Genomic DNA, 19,436 nt, shown 5'->3' with positions numbered 1-19,436 from the left:
AAAGCACAAGTCAGGAGTGTGATGGAATACTCCCCACTTGCCTGGATGATTGCAGCTCCCACAACACTCAAGAAGCTTGACACCATCCAAGGCAAAGCAGCCCGCTTGATTGGCACCCCATCCACAAACATTCACTCTCTCCATCATCAATACACAGTAGCAGCAGTGTGCATCATCTACAAGATGTACTGCAGGAATTTACCAAGGCTCCTTCGACAGCACCTTCCAAATCCACGACCACTACCATCTAGAAGGACAAGGGCAGCTGATAGATGGGAACATCAGCACCCAGAAGTTCCCCTCCAAGTCACTCACCATCCTGACTTGGAAATATATCGCTGTTCCTTCACTGACGCTGGGTCAAATACCTGGAACTCCCTTCCTAACAGCACTGAGGGTGTACCCACACCATATGAACTGCAGCGGTTCAAGAAGGCAGCTCACCACCACCTTTTCAAGGGCAACTAGGGATCGGCAATAAATGCTGGCCCAGCCAGCCATGACCACATTCCATGAATGAATAAAAAAAGATGAGGGGCTGGTGAGTTCTGGGTTCCTTGTAAGTGATGGGTGGCTTGTGTGACAGCTTGGTTGCCTCACATCATGTGTGCAGGTCATTATGGATTGGGCTCCTGCTGTGTGGCAAAGCTATTGAGACCTCCTTGCATTAGAATGATGTGACATTAGGAGTGCCCAGGCATTGCACAGTTGGTGGCCTCATAATTAAAGGGTGGTCAGATGGAGCTACAGGGATCTGGAGGGGGAACCTTCTGAGTGAAGTGGTCCAGGTGACCATGGAGGTGGCCAGGCCCAGTCACAAATGGACTGCTGTGTTCAATTCCAGTATTCTGCTGGACCTGGTGAAGCTGCACGTGACAGACTGCAGACACATTCAAGAGAAGCAGAGACAGGTTGGGTCATCAATAACAGAAACAAAAATACCTGGAAAAACTCAGCAGGTCTGGCAGCATCTGTGGAGAGGAGCACAGTTAACGTTTCGAGTCCGTTTGACGCTTCAACAGAACTAAGTAAAAATAGAGAGGTGAAATATAAACTGGTTTAAGGGTGGGGGGGTGGTGGGGTGGTGGGACAGGTAGAGCTGGAGAGAGGGCCAGTGGTAGGTGGAGATAACCAAAAGATGTCACAGACAAAAGGTCAAAGAGGTGTTGAAGGTGGTGATATTATCTAAGGAATGTGCTAATTAAGGGTAGAAAGGACACGCAAGGTACAGATAGCCCTAGTTGGGGTGGGGTGAAGGAATCAAAAAAGGCTAAAAGGTAGAGATAAAACAATGGATGGAAATACATTTAAAAATAATGGAAGTAGGTGGGAAAAGAAAAATCTATATAAATTATTGGAAAAAAATGGGGGGCGGGGGGAATCGGAAAGGGGGTGGGGATGGAGGAGAGAGTACATGATCTAAAATTGTTGAACTCAATATTCAGTCCGGAAGGCTGTAATGTGCCTAGTCGGAAGATGAGGTGCTGTTCCTCCAGTTTGCGTTGAGCTTCACTGGAACAATGCAGCAAGCCAAGGACGAACATGTGGGCATGAGAGCAGGGTGGAGTGTTGAAATGGCAAACGACAAGGAGGTCTGGGTCATGCTTGCAGACAGGCTGAAGGTGTTCTGCAAAGCGGTCACCCAGTCTGCATTTGGTCTCTCCAATGTAGAGGAAACCGCATTGGAAGCAACGAATGCAGTAGACTAAATTGAGGGAAGTGCAAGTGAAAAGCTGCTTCACTTGAAAGGAGTGTTCTGGGAGAAGTCACCGCAGCCACTGCGACTCAGGAGGTAATCGAGGAGAAGGACTCTTGCATTCAACAGGAGGAAGAACATCCAATAGAGGGCGCTAGTGAAAAGTGACTGAAGCATTCTGGGAGAAGTCACTGCAGCCACTGCGACTCAGGAGGGAATTGAGGAGGACCCACTGTCAAAGAACGGAATAGCCCCAAACATTACATTGCTGTAGTGTTTCCATCCATCCCTCCTCCTCAAACCTAAAAAAAAGGTGAGAGAGGAAGAGGCAGTGCCTTCAGGAGTGCACCAGACCTGCGAGGGACACTCTTCTGAAAGTGGATTGTAAAAGAAAAAGCAGCTGATTGGTGAGTAAATCCTGGGAGCAGACTCGGAGGGAGGAGCACTGGAGTGGTGAGTATAAACCTAGCTTACCTCGGGGATGTGCGGCCTTGTCTCCAGGGAGCAGACTTGGAGGGAGGAACACCGGAATGGTGACCTCGGGGCACACTAACTGAAGCCAAAACTGAAACAGTGACATCACAGGAAAGCTGCGACCTGTTTGGTTGGTAGGAAATCTGCACCAAATGTAAAAAAACAAACACTGCAAAGCTAACTAATAAATTAATTATCTAAATTGAGATGGCTGGGCAGGTGGTGTGCTGTAGCTGTATGATGTGGGAGCTGGCAGATCCCATTGCGAGCCGCAGTGACCACAGCTGCAGCAAGTGTTGGTTGCTGGAGGAACTCCGGCTCAGAATTGATGAGCTGGAGTCCGAGCTCCAGATGCTGCAGTCAATCCAGGAGGGGGAGAGTTACCTGGACACTTTGTTTCAGGAGGCAGTCACACCCGGTAGATTAAGTACCTCAAGTTCAGTCAGTGGTCAGGGTCAACAGGGTGTGACTGCAAGTGAGACAGGTAGAGGGATCCTGTGTTCAGGAACAGAGGAGCCTCAGCTCTTGACCTTGTCCTACAGGTACGAGGTACTTGCTCTCTGGGTGGGTGAGGAACAGGCCTGTAGGGAGGATGAGCCAGCTGACCACAGCACTGTGGCACAGGAAGCCATTCAAGAGGGCGGAGCAAAAAGGCAAGTGGTAATTGTAGGGGATTCTATAATTAGGGGAATTGATAGCTTCCTTTGTAAGCAGGATCGAGAGTCCCGCATGGTATGTTGCCTGCCCGGTGCCAGGGTGAGAGATATCTCTGACCGGCTTGAAAGGATATTGGAGAGGGAGGGGGAGGATCCGGTTGTTGTGGTCCACGTCGGGACAAATGACATAGGTAAGTCTAGGAAAGAGGACCTTTTTGGGGATTATCAGGAACTAGGAACTAAATTAAAGAACAGGTCCTCAAGGGTTATAATTTCCGGATTACTACCTGAGCCACGTGCCAATTGGCATAGGGATGCGAGAATAAGGGAAATAAACACGTAGCTAAAGGAATGGTACGGGAAAGAGGGGTTCCATTTTGTGGGGCACTGGCATCAGTATTGGAACAGGAAGGATCTGTACCGTTGGGATGGTCTCCACCTGAACCGATCTGGGACTAATGTTCTAGCGAAAAGGGTAAATAGGGTGGTCAACAGGACTTTAAACTAGAAAGTGGGGGGGAGGGAAGGGCAAAACTCCAAGAAATATGACTAATGGGAAACAAAGCAGCAGGTTAGCATGTGGGGTGGTGGATTCAACTTCATGGAAAATTATGAAAAAACTGAAAAGAAAGGAGAGCCCAGGAGAGGCTATTGAAGTCCCCAGAGCGCAAAATAGGACTGAGTGTTTGGAAAGCGCTAGGAATCTAACTTGAAGCACATCAGATAAAGGGACGACAATGAGAAAGGGGACGGGAAATAGAGGACTGAAGGTGTTGTATCTGAATGCACGCAGTATACGAAATAAGGTAAATGAGCTTGTGGCGCAGATTGAAATTGGCTGGTATGATGTGGTGGGCATCACAGAGATATGGCTGCAAAAGGATCAGGACTGGGAGCTAAATATCCAAGGATATACATCCTATCGAAAAGATAGGCAGGTTGGCAGAGGGGGTGGGGTTGCTTTGTTAGTAAGAAATGAAATTAAATTGATAGCAAGAAATGACGTAGGGTCAGATGATGTAGAATCTGTGTGGGTAGAGTTGAGGAGCCGCAAAGGTAAAATAACCATAATGGGAGTTATGTACAGGCTTCCGAACAGTAGTCAGGATGTGGGGCACAGGATACACCAGGAGATAGAAAAGGCGTGTAAGAAAGGCAAGGTTACAGTGATCATGGGGGAATTCAATATGCAGGTAAACTGGGAAAATCAGGTTGTTAATGGATCCCAAGAAAAGGAATTTGTGGAATGTCTACGAGATGGATTTTTGGAGCAGCTTGTGGTAGAGCCCACTAGAGAACAGGCAATTCTAGATTTAGTGATGTGTAATGAGGCAGATTTGATAAGGGAGCTTAAGGTGAAGGAACCCTTAGGAGGACGTGACCATAATATGATAGAATTTACCCTGCAATTTGAGAGTAAAAAGCTGGAATCAGATGTAACGATACTACAGTTGAATAAAAGCAACTACAGAGGCATGAGGGAGGAGCTGGCCAGAATTGACTGGGAGATGAGCCCAGCAGGAAAGACAGTGGAACAGCAATGGCAGGAGTTTCTGGGAGTAATTTGGGAGACACAGCAAAAATTCATCCCTAGGAAGAAGAAGCATGCTAAAGGGAGGATGAGGCAACCATGGCTGACAAGGGAAGTCAGGGACAGCATAAAAGCTAAAGAGAAAGCATACAATGCGGCAAAGAGCAGTGGGAAACCAGGGGATTGGGAAGCCTACAAAGACCAACAGAGGACAACTAAAAAAGAAATAAGGAGGGAGAAGATTAAATATGAGGGTAAACTAGCCAGTAATATAAAAGAAGATTGCAAGAGTTTTTTTAGATATGTAAAGGGTAAAAGAGAGGCAAAAGTGGACATTGAACCGCTGGAAAATGACGCTGGAGAAGTAGTAGTGGGGAACAAAGAAATGGCAGAGGAACTGAATAGGTACTTTGCGTCAGTCTTCACGGTGGAAGACACGAGTAACATCCCCAAAGTTCAAGAGAGTCAGGGGGCAGAGGTGAGTATGGTGGCCATTACCAAGGAGAAGGTGCTAGGAAAACTGAAAGGCCTGAAGGTGGATAAATCACCTGGGCCAGATGGATAAATCACCTGGGCCAGATGGATTACACCCCAGAGTTCTGAAGGAGATAGCTGAAGAGATAGTGGAGGCATTAGTGGTGATCTTTCAGGAATCACTGGAGTCAGGGAAGGTCCCAGAGGACTGGAAAATCGCTAATGTAACCCCCCTGTTTAAGAAGGGAGTGAGGCAAAAGACGGGAAAGTTTAGGCCGATTAGCTTGACCTTGGTCGTTGGTAAGATTTTAGAGTCCATTATTAAGGATGAGATTTCAGAATACTTGGAAGTCCATGAGAAAATCGGGCAAAGTCAGCATGGTTTCATCAAGGGGAGGTCATGCCTGACAAATCTGTTAGAATTCTTTGAGGAGGTAATGAGTAGGTTCGACAAAGGAGAGCCAATGGATGTTATCTACTTGGACTTCCAGAAGGCCTTTGACAAGGTGCCGCACAGGAAGCTGTTCAGTAAGATAAGAGCCCATGGTGTTAGAGGCAAGGTACTAGCATGGATAGAAGATTGGCTGTCTGGCAGGAGGCAGAGTGGGGATAAGCGGGTCCTTCTCAGGATAGCGGCCAGTGACTAGTGGAGTCCTGCAGGGGTCAGTGTTGGGACCACAACTTTTCACTTTATATATTAATGATCTAGATGAAGGAACTGAGGGCATCTTGGCTAAGTTTGCAGATGATAAAAAGATAGGGGGAGGGACAGGTAGTATTGAGGAGGCAGGGAAGCTGCAGAAGAATTTGGACAGGTTAGGAGAATGGACAAAGAAGTGGCAGATGGAATACAACGTGGGTAAGTGTGAGGTCATGCGCTCTGGTAGGAAGAATAGAGGCATGGACTATTTTCTAAATGGGGAGAGAATTCAGAAATCTGGAGTGCAAAGAGACTTGGGAGTCCTAGTCCAGGATTCTCTTAAGGTTAACTTGCAGGTTGAGTTGGTAGTTAGGAAGGCAAATGCAATGTTGGTATTTATTTTGAGAGGACTAGAATATAAAAGCAGGGATGTGCTGCTGAGGCTTTATAAGGCTCTGGTCAGATCACATTTAGAATATTGTGAGCAATTTTGGGCCCCGTATCTCAGGAATGATGTGCTGGCCCTGGAGAGGGTCCAGAGGAGGTTCACGAGAATGATCCCAGGAATGAAAGGCTTAACATATGAGGAACGTTTGAGGACTCTGGGTCTTTACTCGATGGAGTTTAGAAGGATGAAGGGGGATCTGATTGAAACTTACAGAATACTGAAAGGCCTGGATAGAGTGGGCGTGGGGAAGATGTTTCCATTAGTAGGAGAGACTAGGACCTGAGGGCACAGCCTGTGAGTAAAGGGAAGACCTTTTAGAACAGAGATGAGGAGAAACTTCTTTAGCCAGAGTGGTGAATCTATGGAATTCATTGCCACAGAAGACTGTGGAGGCCAGGTCATTGAGTGTATTTAAGACCGAGATAGATAGGTTCTTGATTGGTAAGGGGATCAAAGGTTACAGGGAGAAGGCAGGAGAATGGGGTTGAGAAACTTATCAGCCATGATTGAATGGCGGAGCAGACTCGATGGGCCGAATGGCCTAATTTTTGCTCCTATGTCTTATGGTCTTTTGGTCTTTGGGCCCTTGGACGGTGAGGAGAGAGGAAGTAAAGGGGCAGGTGTTGCACCTTCTGCAGTTGTATGGGAAGGTGCTGTGGGAGGAGGTTGAGGTGCAGGAGTGGGCCAGGGTGGAGTGGACTAGGGTGTCCCTCCCAGAAACATGATAGGGTCCCCCTTGTCCTCACTTATCACCCCACCAGCCTCTGCTGGTGGATTATCCTCCGCTATTTCCGCCAACTCCAGCATGATGCCACCACCAAACACATCTTCCTTCACCCCTCCCAGCGGCATCCTGCAGGGATCAGTCCCTCCGGGTCACCCTGGTCCACTCCTCCGTCACTCCCTACACCTCAACCCCCTCCCAAGGCACCTTCCCATGCAACTGTAGAAGGTGCAACACCTGCCCCTTTACTTCCCCTCTCCTCACTGTCCAAGGGCCCAAACACTCCTTTTAAGTGAAGCAGCATGTCACTTGCACTTCCCTCAATTTAGTCTACTGCATTCGTTGCTCCCAATGCGGTTTCCTCTACATTGAAGATACCAAACGCAGACTGGGTGACCGCTTTGAAGGACACTTTCGGTCTGTCTGCAAGCATTACCCAGACCTCCCTGTCACTTGCCATTTCAACACTCCACCCTGCTCTCATGCCCACATGTCCGTCCTTGGCCTGCTGCATTGTTCCAATGAAGCTCAACGCAAACTGGAGGAACAACACCTCATCTTCCAACTAGGCACTTTACAGCCTTCCGGACTGAATACTTAGTTCAACAATTTTAGATCATGAACTCTCTCCTCCATCCCCACCCCCTTTCTGATTCCACTCCCCCCCTTTTTTTCCAATAATTTATACAGATTTTTCTTTTCCCACCTACTTCCATTATTTTTAAATGTATTTCCATCCATTGTTTTATCTCTACCTTTTAGCCTTTTTTGATTCCTTCACCCCACCCCACCCCCACTAGGGCTGTCTGTACCTTGCGTGTCCTGCTTTTTACCCTTAATTAGCACATTCCTTAGATAATATCACCACCTTCAACACCTCTTTGTTCTTTTGTCTGTGTCATCTTTTGGTTATCTCCACCTACCACTGGCCCTCTCTCCAGCTCTACCTGTCCCCCACCCCCCCACCTCACCCCCTTAAACCAGCTTGTATTTCTCCTTTCTTCTATTTTTACTAAGTTCTGTTGAAGGGTCATTCGGACTCGAAACGTTAACTGTGCTCCTCTCCGCAGATGCTGCCAGACCTGCTGAGTTTTTCTAGGCGTTTTTGTTTTTGTTTTTGTTTTCCAGCATTCGCAGTTTTTTGCTTTTATCTTTGGTTCATTAATATACTTGTGAGGGACTCTGCAGCAACAGAAGATTGGCTCCAAGGAGTCTGCAATGGTTTGACTAATTCATAAGGGTTCCATTATGCTAGGTCATCTTTCACAGGGGCATCCACATATTGGACAGCAAGGAGTGAGAAAGAATGAAGATGAGTACTCACATTTTGAGCTGCAGCCAACACTTCTCAGCAAACTTGATGTCTTCCAGCACCAAGTGCAACCGACTTCACGATTTTCAGAAAGGATGGAGGGGCTTTTCATCAGATCCGTTATGGATTCAGCCTGCCTCCGTTTCCAGGTTGTGTCTGCTGAAGTGGGTGGTAGACCCGGCTCCAAGCTAATTAAGGGTACTGCTCAAATGCGCTTCATGGCAGACCGGAGAAGGAGGTGGGAACACAACATGGGCTCAGTGCCATCTCCTAAAACCCCTCCAATTGGGAAATCTGACACTGGGAAGAAGGTACATGCAAACAGATTCTGTGATTCCACAATACCACTATGAACACTTCCTAGACTATCACTGAAATCTCTCAAACTCTACCCTAAAATAATACTGACCTATCAACTCTTAGAAAAGAAACCTACAGTCTAACTGGAATCAGTCCAGAGGCAGCAGGATCATTGCTCAGTAACAGCGGTCAAACCCAAATCCTGAAGGGGTGAGCAGTGATTATAATCTGAAATTGTTGACCTCAATGTTGAGTCCGGAAGGCTATAAAGTGCTTAATCGAAAGATGAGGTGCTGTTCCATGTGCTTGTGTTCAGGTTTATTGGAACACTGCAGTAGGCTGAGGACAGAGATGTCAGTGTTTGAGCAAGATGGAGAATTTAAATGACAGGCCACCAGAAGCTCTGGGTCATCCTTGTGGAATAAATAGTGGTGTTCCATAAATCAGTGTTTGGCCTCCTCTTTGTAGAGGAGACTACGTTTTGAGTAGCCAATATAGTATACTAAATTGAAAGAAGTAAAAGTAAGTTGCTGTTTCACCTGGAAAGAGCATATAGGGTCTTCGACAATGAGGGCAGATGAGGTAAAAGGCAAGTGTTATATCTCCCTCACTTGCATGGAAAGATGCCTTGGGCATGGGATGGGATATTGGGGTGATTGAGAAGTGGACCAGGGTGTTGTGGAGGAAATGGTCCTTTCAGAATGCTGGAAGGGGAGGGTAAGAGGTGTTTGGTGGTGGAATCACACTGGAGGTGACAGAAATGGTAGACGATGCTACATTGAATGCAGAGGCTGGTGTTTTGTGTGGTGAGAATAAGGGGAACCCTATCATGGTTCTGGGAGGGACAGGAAAGCAAGAGACCAGCAGTGTGGAAAATGGGTCAGACATGGTTGAGGGCCCTGTCAACCATGGTGGGGGTGGGGTGGGGTGGTGGGGGGCGAGGAATCCTCAGTTGAGGAAAAAGGAAAACATATCAGAGGTGCTGGTATGGGAGGTTACATCAGAACAGATGCAACAGAGATGGAGAAACTGGAAGAATGGAATGGAGTGAATATAGAATGCAGGATATGAGCTGCAGTCGAGGTAGCTGTGGGAGTGTGTGGGTGTAAGTATATATATATATATATATATATATATATGTATATATAATATATTATGTATATATATATATGAATATCAGTTGATTGTTTATTGCCAGAAATGGGGACAGACAACTCGAGGGAGGGAAGGGAAGAGTTGGAGATGGACCATGTAAAAGTGAAAGAAGGATGGAAGTTAGAAGCAAAGTTGATGAAGTTTTCCAATTCAGGACGAGAGCAGGAAATGGTATGATATAATCATCAATGGAGTTGAACTGGAACACATACCCCACAAAAAGGCATAGCTAGGACACATGTGGGTACCCATTAGAACACCTTTTATTTGGAAAAAGTAAGATGCAATCACGTTTATGCTGAGTTATAGGACAAGAAGTAGGTCACAGCATGGAATATAGCTGAATGATCAATCAGCTCTAGTTCCTCAATTCCAATACAAAACATGCCTGTACCCTCAGTTTTGATAATTAGGCATGCAGACTTTTATAGTGTGAGAATGGAGGTTATTCTTTTTAATATTTTGGGGGAATCTTGTTTTATTCTGTATAGAAGGCTGTGTGTCTGTGTGTGTAAATGATTTAATTAAGCTGGGCAGAGGTTAATAGGATACAGGTTGTCTGGGGGGTTTAAAACATGAAAAAGATATAAGTGTTTGGTTTGAGGTACAAGTGAATAGGTTAGATCTAACAGTTGCATTTTTAGATAAGTGGATAGTTTGTTTGAATATCAAAGGGAAGTCAGAGGTGACAAGAAAAATGTTTGCATCTTGTAGGAGTTCCATAGGTGTTTAGAAGAGGAGTATTATATGTTATTGACCCAAAATCAAAGACAAAATAGAGACATGAAAAGTTTTATATTTGGAAGGATTTGAGTTTCAAAGAGGTGTGAGGACAATGGAACCTGAGATGAAAGGGGGAAAGGGTATTTTAGAAGTACTGTGGAGAACTGAGGATGTCTGTGAGATGTAGCTGTTTGAGCTGAGCTGGGTTAGCTGTAGCTCTAGGCTGGGAGAAGATGAAGTTTGAATAAGCCACCCAGTCAATCCAGAGAAGCCTTGGACTGCAATAAGCAATTATGTTATGAAGACTTGGGTTTCCACAGCAGAGTGGAAGAGAGCTAAAGGTCATGTGGTATGCCTTTATAAAAGCAATAGCAGTTTGCCTTAGGTAATATTTCTAGATTTTTATAGTTAAACATCTGTAAGGGAGCACTGCCTGGAAGGTGTTTACTAGTGGGCCTGACCAAGTAGAGAGTCTTTTGGGGGTATGTGTGTAAGACTAATTTTTAAACTATGCAACTGTAATCTTGTGTGCTTAAGTTTACTTTTATTCTTGTTAATGAAACTTTTACTTTTAATTTTTAAAAACCCCAAAAATGTTACTGGACTTCTTGTTGCTGAGATCAGTATGTTTTCTTCTCATTTTCAGAATACAAAAAAAAGCGTATGGCCCATAAGCCAAGTTTCCCTCTGGGCTTTGGTTTGCGCAGCAATTAACATCGGCTGTGGTCATTACATTTGACATTAAATGATTTGCTTAACCAATTGCTTAAATCTAATCTATTGATTGTTGTTTCAAATTAAAAGAAATTGTAACAAGTAAACTTTGTGTATTGGAGTAAAAGTTTTTATTTTCCTGAGCATTATTTTGAACAAGGAAGGCAAACGGGAGACAAATTGCTAAAGCCAGAGCTAGAGGAACTGATTAGAATCTTGGAATTTACAAATGCTTGAACTTGTAAATTTCATGGATGAAATTTGGTAGTTCTTGGCTGATCTGTTAATGGAGTTCTCCATCAAGGGAGAGAAAAGATTCAAACGATTTATCCTATATTGAAGATATAGAGCAACTGAAAAGTCTGTTGTTTTGGATCATCCAAGCCTCTTGAACAAAGCATTTGTGTAGCATCAAGATGTGATAAAATGCCAAAAATCTTATGTGAACAACCAATAATCTATTTTGTTAATACTGCACTGTGATTTCTTTGTAAATTCAGACAGTGCAATTTTGCTATCAATTGTTGAAAGAATATTACTGCAATTACTAGACATATTGCAAGATGTTTCATTTGTCTCCTATTATTGTAATCAAAACATTTTCAGCAATCATTACATTTAATATCTGTAAATCATTACTGTAAATTATTGTCAAAATGTGAAATGAGAGGAATGCATAGAAGCAGTGAATATTGTTTAGTTCATTCCAACCTTGTGATTTTAACAGTTATGCTATTATGATGAAATGCTCCTGGAACCCTTTTCAAAGGTTCAGTCTACTTTTCTTTAAATTTGTTTTCAGAACAGTATCCCACTAGAAGACATTCTTGAGGTTTACAGATATAAACCCTCAGTTACTCAATTTTGCAAGACAATGATGGTAAGATATTTTATATAGGGATAAAAACAAAAATAACTAATTTGAGAGAAATGTATTCATGATCATTCCATAGATCTCAAACATGTTTCATTCATTAGTTTCAGGAATTTATTTGGTTTTTAAGTCATTAAGCCTTTACACTAAAATGACAGATTCCAAAATTCCGTACGTTATTAAACTTTTAGATATAGTGAGGAGATTATAGATCAAATAAGATGCGGAAATTTTGTTGTTTGATGTTTTTCTTCTCCTGTTCATCATGACCATTTGGCTTTAAAACTACATTTAAAACTGCATTTTTTAATGCTGCCACTAGGTTGCACCCTTTGACCACAGAACACACCACCCTTTATCGCAGTTAACGCTTAATGCAGAGGTATAGATGAAATCATTGTGTTTCAAATTGTTCCTTTAGTGCCACTCACCGACTTTGGTAATCTTTCTCATTTAACTGTTAGCAGTTAAAAAAGTGTAAACTGTTGTAGCTGTTACCATTCTGTCACTTTGATCTATGTAAATACACACGCAAAAGCAAGTTCTGGCAATCATATTGATTTATATTGCTAATTCATTCAATAATTCTGTGAAAAACAAAAATGTTTTGGTTACTGTCACAATTAATCACTAGGTACATATCTAAAGAATTTTTCCATTGTACATAACTACAGCTTAATTTTAATAAAATTACCAGCTTAATGGCAAAATGAGAAACGTCTTGGATTTTAAATACAAAGTTCATGCAGTCAGCGACATGGTTAGAGGTTATGTGGCTGGGGAGGTGGTGCTGACTTTGATTTGCTAAGGAAGCCCTGGATGAACAATACCACCTTCTGCACAATGATCTCCAACCCAGACCTTTAACTGAACAGCTTTTGCAGTAGTGCCAAAGTTAGTATAGGCCTCAATTACATGTCACTAAATTCTTCAAACTGGGAACTTCTGCAGTATCATCCAGGTTGCTATGAGGGCTGATATATGGCAGGCCATTTATTATTCTGAGGAGAACTGAAAATTTGACAGACCACTGATATCATCCTTAGGGAAGTTAGGGAAGTGATTGATCTTGTAGTGACTCCTGGACAGCAGCATTGCAGGCTGATTCAGTTCTGCCATGATGCTAGTTTCCCCAAAGTTAAGGAAGCAATAGATGGCTCTCACATTTGACTGGGCTGTCCTACTATGAACCTATTTAATGTCCTCCTTAGAAAGCATGTTCAAAACCTCTGTGGTTAACAATAATGAATCCTGCATGTCAATGCCACATTTTCAGGGAATTGTCATAATGCTTTTGACATGAAGAACTTAAAACCCCCAGCTCTGTTCAGGGTAGATGGCCAAATGTTGAGAAGACATATTCTTGCAGCAACTAGCATAGTTACTGGTATGGCTACAGGGATTCTGAAGCCATGTTTTTTTCTTCCTTAGTAAACCTGGGAGGTCATGCACGGTGCTGCCAAGTGGGTCTGATGTTATCGTTGTTTGCTTGCCCTTCACAATCTTACTATTCAGAAATGATTGGAAATTGAGCCCTTAATGGTTGTGAAACAACCTGGAATTCAGCCTCAAGGATCTTAGAAGCCCCTTCCATGCTGGCTGCTTGCAAAGTTTGTAGGAAATCATTCCTAATGCATTTCCCTTGGATTTAAGTGATACCCTTTGCAGATTTCCATCACTATATCACCCCAACTTGTCTGCTGACTCCCATTATTCCATAAATAAACATCACTGTTTCTGGCTTCCATTAAAATGCATCACATCACTGTAACCAGGCTACAGAATACCTTTTCTGCTCATCAAACAACAGAACAAAAATTAAATGCATGACCAACCTGACTTTGCAATTATAGTGATAAAATCAGTGCAATATTATCCTCACTGTTGTGAGTTCCCCATAAGGTGACATGGGGTGTGAAATTGAGGGAGGCAAAAGGCAGGGGCACCAGTAGCACAGAGCATGGTATGGCAACCACCATCATCATCATTATGTTCCTGTTCGTTATCTCCCTAAAAACATTTATATCCACCATTGCCATCTAACCATCATCCTCTTTGTCACCTTGTTTTTGTGCTAGGCCTGTGGTTTAATGAGTTTGCAGCACCCAGAGTGGGTGGCGAAGTGTGACGAGCTGCTTTGGTGTTTATTGCAGGCTGATTGGTTAAAGTGTTAGCGCAGGTACTGTTTGAAATTCATTCACTTGCAGTTGCCAATCTTGATGTCGGCACTGATATGCCTTTCCGGCAGCTCAAGCGTTTGCTCCTCAGAATCAGCTAGCTCTCGCAATTCCTGCCGGATAAATGCTAGAAGGACTTGTTAAAAGGTTGAAAGGTTTGCATTGTAATAGTTGTATTGCAAGAAGAGCTTACGAGGGAAGTTCCAAATACAGGTTCCAGGTGGAAGATTTATAGAACCATTGAACAAGAGTGCACTGTGGATAAAGACTTACAGTTTCATTTGAGAAGTGAGTGCGATCAGTGGGTGGGGTCCTGTGATGCCAAATGGAAAGTGGAAAGTTGCTGCTCTCTTACCTTGCCTACCTTTGTCAGATCACTAAACATTTTCCAGCACTGGTCCACTGTCCTGGGGTGGGGGATGGGGGCGCGGTGGTGGTGTTAAAGAGAGGTGGCAATTAGCATAACTGCCACTTCACTTAATCTGACTTTGACAACTGCTTTTTGTGGCCTCCTTCTTGCAAGCCCAGCATCTCTGGAAAATCTTATCCAGAAGGACCTGTAAGTCCCCATCATAAAAATCTGTGTTAGTCTCCTTGTTCTGCCATTAATTACCTGAACGCTTTCTTGCAATCCCATACTGCCAGATTTAAATGCTGTGAAGTCTTAAGAAAGCATAAAACATCCTTTGGGAAGAGAAATTTGAACAGTTTTGACAAATGTTGGGGAAGAAAACACCACTTACTCATTCTTCCAGAAATTTGCTGCTGCTTTACACTTACGTCCTTAAACAACAAGATTGCTTGCCTTCCCTCCCTCCCTTACACTTTGCCACTATGTTACACAGGAGTTGTGTTTCTCGCCTGCCCATCAATATGCTGCTAAACTGACCCTGCAAATTCTGGCAGGATCAGCACATACTTCACAAGTGGTTGGAAATTGTGCCTCATTGACTTTATCATGGATTAAATGGCTTTGTGGATCTCTAGCCTCATGATTTGTAATCCTCAGTTAAAAACTTATCCTCTTCCTGCTCTTCCCACATCACCCCCACTTGCCCCAAAACCCCACCACCAATACATTCTAAGAAAGCTAGTGCTAAAACTGACCTTAATCCTAGATCAACATTCTGTTAAACCTCACCATAGATATGGAATGACAACATTGCCTCAGTATGAGCTTCTTATTAATGAACATAGGTGAGAGATGCCTAAACTGTTGAGGAAAGAGACTTCCAAATATATTAAATAGTTGAAGTTTGAAATATGTACTAATGGGTAAATAAAAATAATTTAAAAATAATTTAGTCAGTGGAATTCAGAAGAAAGCAGAAGAATATGGATCTTGGTTAGAAAAGGATTGTAAATGGGCAAACTGCCTGGAAAGAAAGACTTGTAGTTATATAATATTTTTCACAATTTCAGAACATCTCAAAGCACTTTACAGCCAATGAAGTACTGTTAAAGTGTGGTCAGTATTGCAAGAATGGAAGCACAGCAGCCAATTTACACACAGCAAAGTTCCACAAACACTACTATGATGATGACCAGATAATCTATTTTAATTGGTTGAGAGGTTAAACGCTGCCCAAGACAGTGGGGAGAACCCCACTGCTGTTCTTCAAATAATGACATGGGATCTTTACAACCACCTGAGAGGGCAGATTGGGCCTTGGTTTAACATTTCATCTGAAAGATAGCACGTTGACAGTGTAGCAACCCCTCAGTGCTGCACTTGAGTATCAGCCTAGATTTTGAAGTATTTTGAAGTATTAACCCAAACTTCCAATTCAGGGGCAAGAATGCTAACAACTGAGCCAGGGCATCTGGGACACTAAGAAAGCTGGGTTGATTAAATGGCTTTCATGTTGTTCCATGTTGTTTTCCTATGATGTTTGTGGGTTTGTTACCTGGGCCACGTGTCAACTGGAATAGATCAAGCAGATTGTAGATTTAAACATGTTGCTGAAAGTGTGATGTGGGATGAAGGGGTTTTAATTCATGGGGTACTGGCATTAGTACTCAGGAAAGAGAGAGCTATTCTGTTGTGATGGGCTCAGGGCTGTGGACAAGGCCTTAAGAGAGCAAATGGGGGGAGGAAAGTGGGGGGAGGGTTTGGGTGATAGGAGATTTAGAAACCCAAAGAGAAAAGTCGAGCAATGGAATAGTGTAGTGATGTGGGTAAAAACAAGTGAAGTGGTGCAGGAAGGGACCGCGAGTTTAACATTAATTGTGCATCAGCGAATAAGGTCAATGCAGGGAATAGTAGTAAAAAATTAAATTAAACGTTCTTTATCTGAAAATACAAAGCATCTGCAACAAAATAGATGAACAAGTGGCACAAAAGCAATATAATAATTGTTGGGGAGCTTTAATCTTCATATAGCACAAAAGACCCATGCTTGGGCTGCTCAGAAAGTTAGAGATAGTATTAGATTAAAAGAAGAAGCTTATAATGTTGCAAAGAATAACATTAGCAAGTCTGAGGATTGGAAGTGTTTTAAAAACCAGCAAAGGGCCACCAAAAAGTTGATAAATAGGGAAAAATAGAATATGAGAGTAAACGAGCCAGAAATATAAAAACAGATTGTAAGAGCTTTTATAAGAATATAAAAAAGAGATTAGCTAAAGTAAATGATGGTCCCTTAGAATCAGAGACAGGAGAAATTATCATAGGGAATGAGGAAATGGCAGAGGCATTGAACAAATATTTTTGGCTGCCTTCACAGAAGAAGACACAAGTTGTACACAAGAAATTAAGGGTAATCTAGGGGCTAAAAAGAGTGAGAAAATTAAGGTAATTAATATCAGCAGAGAAAAAGTATTGGAGAAACATAAGAGACTAAAATTCAACAAATCTCTGGGAACATGACAGCCTACACCCAGGATTCCAAAAGAGATAGCTGCAGAGATAGTGGATGCGCTATGATTTTCCAAAATTACTCAGATTTGGGAACAGTCCCATCAGATTGGAAGTTGGCAAATGTAACACTGCTTTTCAAGACAGGAGGGAGAGAGAAAACAGGAACTACAGGCTGGTTGGCTTGACATCAGTCTTTGTTAAAATGCTGGAATGTATTATTAAGGAAGTATTAAAAACGCACTTAGAAAAGTATAGCTGGATTTCCAAAAGGCATTCAATAAGGTGCCACACAAAAGATTAATAGGCAAGACAAAGGCTCATGGAGTTGGGGGTAATATATTAGCATGCATAGAGGACAGGAAGCAAAGAGTGGGCAGAAATGGGGCATTTTCAAGTTTGCAGGCTGTGACTAGTGGAGTACTGCAATGATCAGTGTTGAGGCCACAGCTATTTACAATCTATATTAGTGACTTAGATGAAGAGACAAAGGGTAATATATCTAAGTTTGCTGATGATACCAAGCTAGGTGGAAAGGTAAGCTGTGGGGAAGACGCAAAGAGGCTGCAAAGAGACGTAGACGGATTATGTGAGTGGGCAACAAGTTGGCAGATGGAGTATAATGTGGGTAGTGTGAAGTTATTCACTTTGATTGTAAGAATAAAAAAGCAGAATCTTTTTTAAAAGGTGTGAAATTTGTATATGTTGATGTTCAGAGAGACTTGGATGTGCTCGAATAAAGAATGCAAAACGATAGGCAAATATAGCAAGCAATTAGGATGTTGACCTTTAATACATTGGAGTACGGGAATTACATGTTTTGCTACAGTTGAACAAGGCTTTGGTGAGACTACATCTGGAATACCGTGTGCAGTTTGGTCTCTATATTTAAAAAAAAAATCATTGGATGTGGGCATCACTGGCTAGGTCAGCATTTATTGCCCATCCCGAGTCAACCACATTGCCGTAGGTCTGGAGCCACATGTAGGCCAGACGATTTCCTCCCCTCAAGGGTATTAGTGAACTAGATGGGTTTTTAATGACAATAACAATGGTTTCATGGTCATCATTAGACTTTTAATTCCAGATACTTATTGAATTCAAATGCCACTATCTGCAATGGTGGGATTTGAATCCGGGCCTCCAGAGCATTACCCAGGGTTTCTGGATTACCAGCCCAGTGATGATACCACTATGCCACTGCCTTGCCCTGTAAGAAGGACATACTTGCATTGGTACAGTGAAGGTTGACCATATTGGTCCCTGGGATGAGAAAGTTGTCCTATGATGAGACGCTGAGTAAATTGGGTCGATATTCTCTGTGGTTTAGAAGAATGAGAGATGATCTCATTGAAACATTCAAGATTATGAAGGGACTTGGGAGGGTAGATACTGAGAGACTTTTCTTTCCCGCTAGTTAGGGAATCCAGAACAAGGGGCCAACCATTTAAGACTGAGATGAGGAGAAATTTCTTCACTCAAAGGTTTGTGCATCTTTGGAACTCTCTACCCCAGAGTGTTGTGGATGCTCCATTGATGAATACATTTAAGGCTGTGATAGATAGATTTTTGGTCTCTCAGTGAATCAAGGGATAAAGGGAGTGGGTGGGAAAGTGGAGTGAAAGCCCAAGATCAGCCATGATCATGTTGAATTGTGGAATAGGCTTGCTGGGCCGTATGGTCTACTCCTGCTTCTACTTCTCGTGTTTCAGTTTCTGTTATTTTCACATTTAACGTATTCAGCTCCATTCTTTCCAATTGGGAGACCGTAAAAAGTTTTTGGAATTGTCGTATATAGTCCCCGTGACATGCAATATTGAGAATTTGGCACGTTACTCAGCTTCCCTTGTATAAATACTCAATTGCTCTGACTATATATAAACCAGCCAATAAGCCAATATTCTAAACCAGTTCAGGTCAAAAATTGCTATTGCAAACCTGGTTACCATTTTTGGTTTATTTCGCACCTCATGAAATTTTAGCAGACATCGGAAGAAATTAATCTGATTCGGTTTTTTTTCTTGTTTTTCATGAGATACCCAATGGAGACTTGGAATATTTATGTACAATAACTGTGTTACCAAGTCTGTCTGATCAGACTTTAAAGGAATTTGGTACAATATTTCAGTTATTGGCAATGAGTAATATTTGTCTAGATGCTGACCTTTGTTTCAAGTATCTTCCACGTATCGGGTTAACACTTCTGTATGGCTTTCATCATTAATACTAACTGGCATAAATCAAATCAATTTCAAGTATTGATGAATACTTGAAGTTAATACACCTGAATGTGTAGTGTTGACTAGTCTAATCTGTCAGAATTAATTAATAATTTCCTTGGACTTCATGTGAAGATGCTGCAATGTACGCTTGAATGGATGTTCAGGGGAATTGTGTAACCTTTTCTTTTCCTTTCCCAGAGACATGTTCATTCATCTAGCCTGTCATTGCATCCTTTTGCAATGCTGACTGCAGCCTGTGCAGCAAAACATGCTAGAAAACAGGGTAAGTGGGGATAGCCTTTCCCCAAGTTCTTCTCAGCTAAATCAAAGTTGGGCTTAGTACACACGTAGCAACTGTATTTTATCTTTAACCCTCTAAACTATGCCAAGTTGGGAACACTTTGGTTTTCTATTATTTATTCTCAGGATCTGGGCATCAGTGGCAAGGCCAGAATTTAT

The 19,436-nt window shown here is 42.7% G+C and overlaps 1 protein-coding gene across 9 annotated transcripts in view; it reads left to right on the top strand.

Annotated features, from left to right (window-relative positions):
* The window catches only part of LOC121284813 (gamma-crystallin M2), a 58,328-nt gene that overhangs the window by 23,836 nt on the left and 15,056 nt on the right, over positions 1-19,436 (top strand). For 6 of the 9 annotated variants that reach the window (XM_041200531.1, XM_041200529.1, XM_041200532.1 and 3 more), the window contains 2 exons: positions 11,650-11,727; positions 19,176-19,260. In XM_041200531.1, coding sequence (XP_041056465.1) covers positions 11,650-11,727; positions 19,176-19,260 — 163 coding nt within the window. Of the gene's footprint in view, positions 1-7,808; positions 8,267-11,649; positions 11,728-19,175; positions 19,261-19,436 lie in introns of those variants that run through there. The other 3 variants (XM_041200528.1, XM_041200537.1, XM_041200536.1) reach the window with 1 other exon arrangement.

This window comes from Carcharodon carcharias, chromosome 12, assembly GCF_017639515.1.
Source record: "Carcharodon carcharias isolate sCarCar2 chromosome 12, sCarCar2.pri, whole genome shotgun sequence".
In the NCBI taxonomy this organism is placed as follows: domain Eukaryota; kingdom Metazoa; phylum Chordata; class Chondrichthyes; order Lamniformes; family Lamnidae; genus Carcharodon; species Carcharodon carcharias.
This window is presented reverse-complemented; position numbering and strand designations above follow the sequence as displayed.